The following is a 9,246-nucleotide window of genomic DNA, read 5'->3' on the forward strand; positions in this document are numbered from 1 at the left end:
AGCCCGCTGACATGACTGGAAGCAATAGCACTGCTCGGATCATCAGACGTGCCGCTCTGTGACATGCAGAAAATCTCTGCTCCCAAACCAGATTTCGATTCATTGGTTTCTTCTTTAATCTGCATACACTGATGAGCCTGGAGTAAAGGACTCTCACGGTTGTCAGTCATCTGTGGATGGAGCATTTCTTCAACTCTCTGTTCATCTTCTAGACATGCACGTGGGGAAACGGGTTCCTCAGGCACACTTGTTTGAGAAGGAGGATGAGCAGGAACTCGAGGCTCCTCTTTTGAACCACTGGGCTCTTGCTTCACCAGAACCTTCTCCCCTGGATCTTCTCGCTCTGATTCAGCACAGGGTTCTCCATGGAAGACAGACAGGCCGGGCTGTAATTCTAAAACAGAAAAAGTCAACGATATACAATGTTATGTGATCTAAATTAAATACAAACTAGTGAAATGTATCAACGCTTGTGTTGCTTCTATAATGGAGCTGAACGAGTCTTCTACTAAAGGAGCTTAGCTGTTTCTCAATATATCAAGAAATGCTGCGAATGTTTATTATACAGAGAATTACTCTGAGTTTACAGTGTGTCCTCATTTTGCACTTACAGCTATCCCACTGTACATCACTGTGCTGGATGCTCCTTTGTTCTTAGCTCACTGAACGACCATCCACCAGCTACTGTTCATCTCATTAAGCACTTCCACTTTACTTCCATTACATTCATTTTGATAAGGTAAAATGCACTGCCACTTTAAATCATCTTAATTCTGTGCTGGCATAAGCCATATTTACACATGCTGCACTACCAAATCTCACCCTTACATTATAGCGATTTATCTACCCATCTGTTCACCTACCTACACATCTATTCACCTACCTACCCATCCATCTACCCATTTATTCACCTACCTACCCATCCATCTACCCATTTATTCACCTACCTACCCATCCATCCACCCATCTATTTACCCACCCAACCATCCATCTACCCACCTATCTATTCACCTACCCAACCATCTACCCACCCATCCATTCACCTACCTACCCATCCATCTACCCATCTGTTCACCTAACTAGCCATCCATCTACCCATCTGTTCACCTACCCAACCATCCATCTACCCACCTATCTATTCACCTACCCAACCATCCATCTACCCACCCATCCATTCACCTACCTACCCATCCATCTACCCATCTATTCACCTACCTACCCATCCATCTATTCACCTACCTACCCATCCATCTACCCACCCATCCATCTATTCACCTACCTACCCATCCATCTACCCATCTATTCACCTACCCACCCATCCATCTATTCACCTACCTATCTATCCATCTACCCACCTATCTATTCACCTACCCAACCATCCATCTACCCACCCATCCATTCACCTACCTACCCATCCATCTACCCATCTATTCACCTACCTACCCATCCATCTACCCGCCCATCCATCTATTCACCTACCTACCCATCCATCTACCCATCTATTCACCTACCCACCCATCCATCTATTCACCTACCCATCTATCCATCTACCCATCTATTAACATACCCACCCATCCATCTACCCATCTATTCACCTACCCATCCATCTGCCCATCTATTCACCCACCTACCCATCCATCTACCCATCTATTCACCTACCTACCTATCCATCTACCCATCTATTCACCTACCTATCTATCCATCTACCCATCCATCTACCCATCTATTCACCTACCTACCTATCCATCTACCCATCTATTCACCTACCTACCTATCCATCTACCCATCTATTCACCTACCTATCTATCCATCTACCCACCCATCCATTCACCTACCTACCCATCCATCTACCCATCTATTCACCTACCTACCTATCCATCTACCCATCTATTCACCTACCTATCTATCCATCTACCCATCTATTCACCTACCTACCCATCCATTCACCTACCTACCCATCCATCTACCCATCTATTCACCTACCTACCTATCCATCTACCCATCTATTCACCTACCCATCTATTCACCTACCTATCTATCCATCTACCCATCTATTCACCTACCTACCCATCCATTCACCTACCTACCCATCCATCTACCCATCTATTCACCTACCTATCCATCTACCCATCTATTCACCTACCTATCTATCCATCCATCTACCCATCTATTCACCTACCCACCCATCCATCTGTTCACCTGCCTATCTATCCATCTACCCACCTATCTATTCACCTACCCAACCATCCATCTACCCACCCATCCATTCACCTACCTACCCATCCATCTACCCATCTGTTCACCTGCCTACCCATCCATCTACCCGCCCATCCATCTATTCACCTACCTGCCCATCCATTCACCTACCCATCCATCTGCCCATCTATTCACCTACCCACCCATCCATCTATTCACCTACCTGTCTATCCATCTACCCATCTATTAACATACCCACCCATCCATCTACCCATCTATTCACCTACCTGCCCATCCATTCACCTACCTACCCATCCATCTACCCATCTATTCACCTACCTACCTATCCATCTACCCATCTATTCACCTACCTATCTATCCATCTACCCATCCATCTACCCATCTATTCACCTACCTACCTATCCATCTACCCATCTATTCACCTACCTACCTATCCATCTACCCATCTATTCACCTACCTATCTATCCATCTACCCACCCATCCATTCACCTACCTACCCATCCATCTACCCATCTATTCACCTACCTACCTATCCATCTACCCATCTATTCACCTACCTATCTATCCATCTACCCATCTATTCACCTACCTACCCATCCATTCACCTACCTACCCATCCATCTACCCATCTATTCACCTACCTACCTATCCATCTACCCATCTATTCACCTACCCATCTATTCACCTACCTATCTATCCATCTACCCATCTATTCACCTACCTACCCATCCATTCACCTACCTACCCATCCATCTACCCATCTATTCACCTACCTACCTATCCATCTACCCATCTATTCACCTACCTATCTATCCATCTACCCATCTATTAACATACCTACCTATTTATCTACCCATCTATTCACCTGCGTACCTACTTATCTATCTATCCACCTACCTACCAACCTACCCATTCATACATCTACCTGGGTGGATGGACAGACAGACTTAACTACCTTCCTATAAATCTGCAGTGATCATTAGTAGCAGTAACCTCTTTCAGTAAAACAATGCTCCCTGACACACTGCAAAATTGGCTCAGAAATGGTTTTAGGAACATAACACAACACAGTTGTTGACTTGGCCTCAAATTCCGCAGATCTCAATCTGTGTGATGTTCTGTACAAACAAGTCTAATCCACAGAGGCTCCACCTCGCAAACTTACAGAACTTAAAGGATCTGCCGCCAACATCTTGATGCCAAATACCACACGCACCTTTAGAGCTCCGTAGAATCGATGCCTCAACAATGCACAGAGGTTTTTTCCAGCAAAAATGATTCCGATCGCTTTAATTGTACACGTGCATGTGAGTATATGTTTTACTGATGTGTCTGCATGAATAAATACATCCATTCATTGATTGATTGATTAACGCGTTCGCTAACCAGCTAACAGGCTTTGGCTCAATCCCAATCCCCTGTCCCTATTGGCTAATGCCCTACATACAGAGAAAAGACTGTTCTTCCATTCCCTATGTAGTGCACATATCTTTGACTCCATCGGCATTTTGAAGTGATCCCGGACTCACCTGGATAAACCTGGATCCCTGCCTCCAGCAGTCTGCTTTTCAGAAGCTCGTTTTCTTGTCTGGAGCGGGAGATTTCGTCGTGGTATTCAGTAACGGTCACTTCCACAGCCTTGAAAATCTCCTGCGCTGCCAGCATTAAGCGTTCGGTCAGAAAAATGCTCAGGGACTGCAGGTTCGTCATGCTGAGGTTCACACAGTGACGCGCAGAAACACGCTGGAAATAAGCAGCAAACTTACTAACAACAATAGACCGTATTTACTACCGCCCTTCTTCTCCTGTCCTTTCAGTCTACAATGGTGGAGTGAAATATGCTATATAGCGCCCTCACGTGGCCTGGAGCAGGCGTCTGGCTAAGGATTAGACTTGGATATACAGTACTGTAGTACTGCGTTACAGCAGCAGCATGTACCCCAGACAGACAGTAGTGGGGGAGGGAAGAAAAACAGAATGTAACCAAATAATTGTAACTTAAATACATAAACACAATATTGCAGATGATGCAACATAAAGAGTGCAAACTGGCAATTCAAATAGAAAGAAAAGAAGAAGAAATGAAATGTGCAAATTGTCAGTGTATGTGTGTGTAAAGTCACTGAATAATCGGATATGTATAGTAGTTGCTATTATGATCTGCTACATAGAGGTGATTCATTGTACAGTGCGATGGCATACAGTAGGAATGATTTCCTGAACAGTTCTCTGTGACAGCAAAGCTGAATCATCCTTTTGGAGAATGAACTCCGCGGCCTCTGGGATCATGTAGAGAGTGGGATTGATTTTTCACGATTGACAGGAGTTTGTTCGGTGACCTGCTGTTTCTCACTGTCTCCATTCTGTCCAGTTTGTGTCCAATTATGTATTCGGCCTTGCGGATGATTTTATTGATCTTGCCTGCATCCCTGGCACTAATGCTGCTCCCCCAGCAGACCACAGCACTTTAAAGGACAATTGCCACAACAGACCGATAATAGATTTCCAGCATCCTGTTGAATACATTAGATTAGTGAATCAGTCAAGTCAAGGAGCCTTTTTTGTCAGACAAAACGTTTCCACAGGACCAAGGTGCTACATCAGACAACATAAATTAACAAAAGGAACAAGGAACTACACAGAACTCTAAACTAACAACACAAAGTGCACGTGTGCAACATTCAGTGCAACAAACAAACAAAAGCCAACATGAGACAAGGACAGACACAGTAATTGTGACACTTTAGCACCCACCAGTACGGTACAGAAGCTTGTGCACATGGATTGTCCATATAAAAAACAAAAATAAATACATGTACATGTAAACACTTAGTTGGATGTAAACATTAGAATCAACAAGTGTGCAAACAGAGTTGTGTTTTTTTTTTTTGCCGTTGATGTGTATGTGTGTGTTTCAGCTGAGGAGTCTGGTGGATTGTGGCAAGAATCTATTACTCAGTTTGGATGTGAGGCCTGATTGCTTCTGTACCGCTTTTCAGAAAGCAGGAGATCAAGAGTGTGTGTGAGGGTTGTATGTGGCCGGCCACAACGCTGGTGGCTTTAAAGGATGGAGCATGTGGTGTAAATAGATTGCAAATAAAACAGCAGTATTATGTCTTCTTGTCAGTATTTCGAAGCAATTATAGGAACCATTTGACAAAAAAAAAAATCAATTGTGCTGTGTAAATATTTTGAAATAGCACCTCTAGTAGTATTTATTTATTAATTTATTTCCCACAGTCGATTCTTTGCAGGTGTTATGAAATGAGGATCATGCCATCGCTATTCCATTTTGCTTATTTGGGGTCTGATTTCACATAGAACCACCAGTTTTGTCTCAATAAGGTAATATACAGCCCATTATAATAATGTCATAAATAAAAATGTGACTAGAGAGGAGCTTTCCATGATCCATGCCACCCCCGCCCACCCACACCCACACACAATTTAACTATCACTTGAATATAGTCAAAGACTTGATCAATCTGATTTGACTATGGAAATCCTTAGTTGAGGACACTCCTATTGGCAGGCCATCATGGGCAGCAAGGCCTCCTCTGCTGGTCTAAACTATCAGAATAATTGACTTACATTTTAGTGTTTTTTTTGTCCAAGTGTCCAAATAATATGTGTTAAATTACTCCTAATAATCTATTCTTTTCATTTCTTAGCTTCATTTCTTAGCTTGCACTGCTTCAAGGGGCAGCTCAACCAAGTGTAAGTTTATTTAAGAGTTTCTAACCAATCAGAATTCAGCCGTCACATCAGGTGTTTCTGGGGTCAAAGGGACCTGCCGTAAGGCCTTCAGAAATCAGCACTGTTGGCCTCTTTTATCTTACAATCCATGTTGTGTGAAGCTGTTGATTTAACCAATCAGATTGCAAGCTGGAGTCACTGGGGGCCATCTAGAAAACATCCAAAAAGATCAGCATTTTTATGTCCTTTGATTGGGTGATTCGAGAGCGCACTAGTCAGAGCTTACATATTTAGCAAACTGCACAATTTCAACTATTTTTATGTGGATTTAATAGCTGTTTTATTTTTATTACACAATGGCTGACAGAGGATAAGAAATGCAGATATATGTATGTAACAGGTATGGGAGTTGTTATAATTCATTTTCTATGTAGAATTATATAAAAAAGTCAAAATGTTCATATGTGTACCAGATATGCCAATTTGTGTGCATTGTCCCCTTTAATTTCTCTCACTCCAGTGTTATTCTTCACTTCCCGCTGTTGCACCGCCTCTTCCCTTTTATATGGGATAGGTAGGTTTCTAATGAACTCTGATAAATCCAATTACATCTTTGTCTTAAACAAATTATTGACAAGTATTGACAATTCTGGTCAATTTCCTGTCCTTGAAGTTGAAGCACATGCTAATTGCAGTGCATTCACTTTGCAGAAACAAGAAAGGGTAAATTCACACTCTGTAAAAGTGCTTTTTGTGCCTTATCAGCAGTGGTGGACAGTAGTGAAGTAAAATGTACTGTACTTAAATAGTTTTTTTTTTGTATCTGTACTCTATTAAATTTCCATTTGAGGGTACTTTTTCTTTCACTTCACTACATTTCAAAGTCAAATACCGTATTTTTTCCTCAACTACATTTTGTGAAATCAGTCGCAGCAGGCCACCAATCAGTGCAGAGCACACACTCTGTTTCAAACTTGTTTTAATTGGCGCTTGGTGGTATCTACTTATCACCAACATACAGTTCAGCATCAGTTCTGCAACAAGCAGAACTTTTAGGAGAGGAATAAATGACGGAAGAAACTCCTGACTTGAACTTGCCACAACTTTTGTTTGACTTATGAATATCATTCTGTTAATAGATTGGTGTACTAAAAGTAACATTAGAGCCTTTTCACATAAACTGAGTCGATTAAGCGAAGACTCTTATGACAAAAATATTATAATAGGAACATTATAGCCATAATAAATCAAATTACTTTAAATATTTAAGTACATTTGAGGGCATATGCTTTGTACTGCTTATTAGGTATGCTGTATTTCCACCAGTTACACTTACGATGACATTTTCAAGACAGACTTTCATAGAAAAGTTAAAAACACTTGCTTTTCCATGAACCCATTTTTTCTTTAGTTTTTTCTTTTCTGCAGAAAAAGTGCATAATTTGCCTTCAAATCCCCAGGAACACAAAATGCATGGAAAAAATGGACAAAAATGCATGAAAAACCCAGGGTCATTTAATAAGAATAATATTAATGCTTCTCATAGAAATGATGATGTATGCAAGCAGCGCAGTTGTGGCTGCGGTGAAAGTAGACTTGTTGAATTGTATTCGTTGGATTTCTTGCTTTAGTATTGGCATTTATTCTCGCTGCATGAGATACCTGTCTGTGATGCCTCGCTCTGTTATACTGCATTTCTGTATACTGTTGATAGAATCTTTGAAATACTTAACTACATTCTAATATGTTACATCTTACGTGTTTACATTTACGCCAATGCCTGGCACTGAACTACCATAACCCAAAAAATACAGTACTGGACTCATCCTCCGTCTGCCAAATACTAACATCATGATAGAAATTCTATCAGTGGGTGTAAAAAACAAATTCCACTGGAATTTCTTTTTTTGGAGTGATGAAAAAACAAATTCACATTAAAACTCAGGACTATGTTTGTCTGGATCTATTTTTTCTGTTCACCGAAATGGTCAGACTAATCGCTATGTTATTTATTCTTTCACACAGAACAAAAAATCTCATTATGCATACTCTTCAATCTTCTGTTCAACTAAATGAGATATAAATTGGTATTTGTAATTTAGTTGTACTTACATTTACTTTTACATAATGTACCCAAATAGAAGTGCTGTCCACTGAAAAGCTCAAAGTAGGAACATTGGTTTAAGAACAGCACAACCTTTAACCTTCTAAGAGAGGGATTACTATAAGAGTTAGTTCAGCAAAGGCAATTAGGTTTTGCACATTGATTTTTTAGTAGTACTTTTAAGTAGGTCTTTAGTTTTCATCTGAAGTGATTCAGTGATTCAGCTGTTTGGATTATCAAGAGAAGTTCACGAGTGTCAGGACAGGATCTGTTGCATCATCCATCAAAAGACACATCGGTGCAGAATAGGGCTTGATAGATGTCTTGGCTCCTACTGTGGCAAGCCAATCTACAGAGAAGCATCTCTTTATCATGGATATTACTTCAAAGCATATTACTACAGAAGGTCTGTTACTGCTACTGGGTGTCATCATACTGTACATTTTCTGTAACATCACCCCTCCTAGTGGTGTAAGTGTGGAGCTCATCTCTGAGTTCCTTTCCAAATACAAATAATCCTATTCTAAGTTCTGTATCTTGTGACGTTATAGTTAAAATGTTGGACTTCTGATCACAAGTTCATGAATCCAAATCCCAGCACCACCAAGATGTCATTGCTGAGTCCTCAAACGAGGGCCCTTAACCCTCAAAACGCTCATTTGTATAAATGAGATAATTGCGCCTGCCAAAAATCAATGTATCAAATGTAGTCATTCAGTTCCAGCTCAATGGAAAGCTTTTAGGAAAGATGGCTGTACAAATGTGTCACTTCATAGAGGGAATAGATTAATATTTTCTGTACTGATGTATCAAGAGAATTCATTCTCACATTAATCCTTTTCCATCCATTATGAAAGTATTTTGTATCGTATCTAAAAGGAAAAAGTGGTATCGCCTATCTCTAGTTCATAGGGCAGCACATATACATTATGTACAGTATACAGTACAAGCTATTACTATTTCTTGTAAATCTACAATGATAGAGATCATTTCTATTACATTATATTAATATATAATTGTATAATACCAAAATTATATTAATTGAAAATGTTCTGGACTGGACATAGAATTATTATATTTCTTTTTTTTTTTTTAACTCTCTCTCACACTCACACATTATATACAGTAGTGGTGTAATAATATCTGAATCCAGATTGTGATTGACAGTTTCATTTTATTTTTTGCATTTTGACCATTTCAAAAGAGAATAGTTCTCTCATTTCACACA

General features: G+C 40.3%; 1 protein-coding gene across 2 annotated transcripts in view; it reads right to left on the reverse strand.

The window, feature by feature from the left end:
* Positions 1-5,426, reverse strand: part of si:ch211-86h15.1 (uncharacterized protein LOC558435 homolog) — a 63,015-nt gene extending 57,589 nt beyond the window's left edge. The window contains exons 1-2 of one of the 2 annotated variants that reach the window (XR_006928655.1): positions 3,748-5,426; positions 1-394 (exon numbers count right to left, since the gene is read on the reverse strand). The exon at positions 1-394 is cut by the window's left edge and continues 43 nt beyond it. Coding sequence is in view for 1 of the 2 variants with exons in the window: in XM_046874767.1 (XP_046730723.1) it covers positions 1-394; positions 3,748-3,928 (575 nt within the window). In the remaining variant the exon portion in view is untranslated. The remainder of the gene's footprint in view (positions 395-3,747) is intronic. The other variant, XM_046874767.1, reaches the window with a different exon arrangement.
* Between the last annotated feature and the right edge of the window lie 3,820 nt (positions 5,427-9,246).

The sequence above is a fragment of the Silurus meridionalis genome, chromosome 19 (genome assembly GCF_014805685.1).
Source record: "Silurus meridionalis isolate SWU-2019-XX chromosome 19, ASM1480568v1, whole genome shotgun sequence".
NCBI classification, from domain to species: domain Eukaryota; kingdom Metazoa; phylum Chordata; class Actinopteri; order Siluriformes; family Siluridae; genus Silurus; species Silurus meridionalis.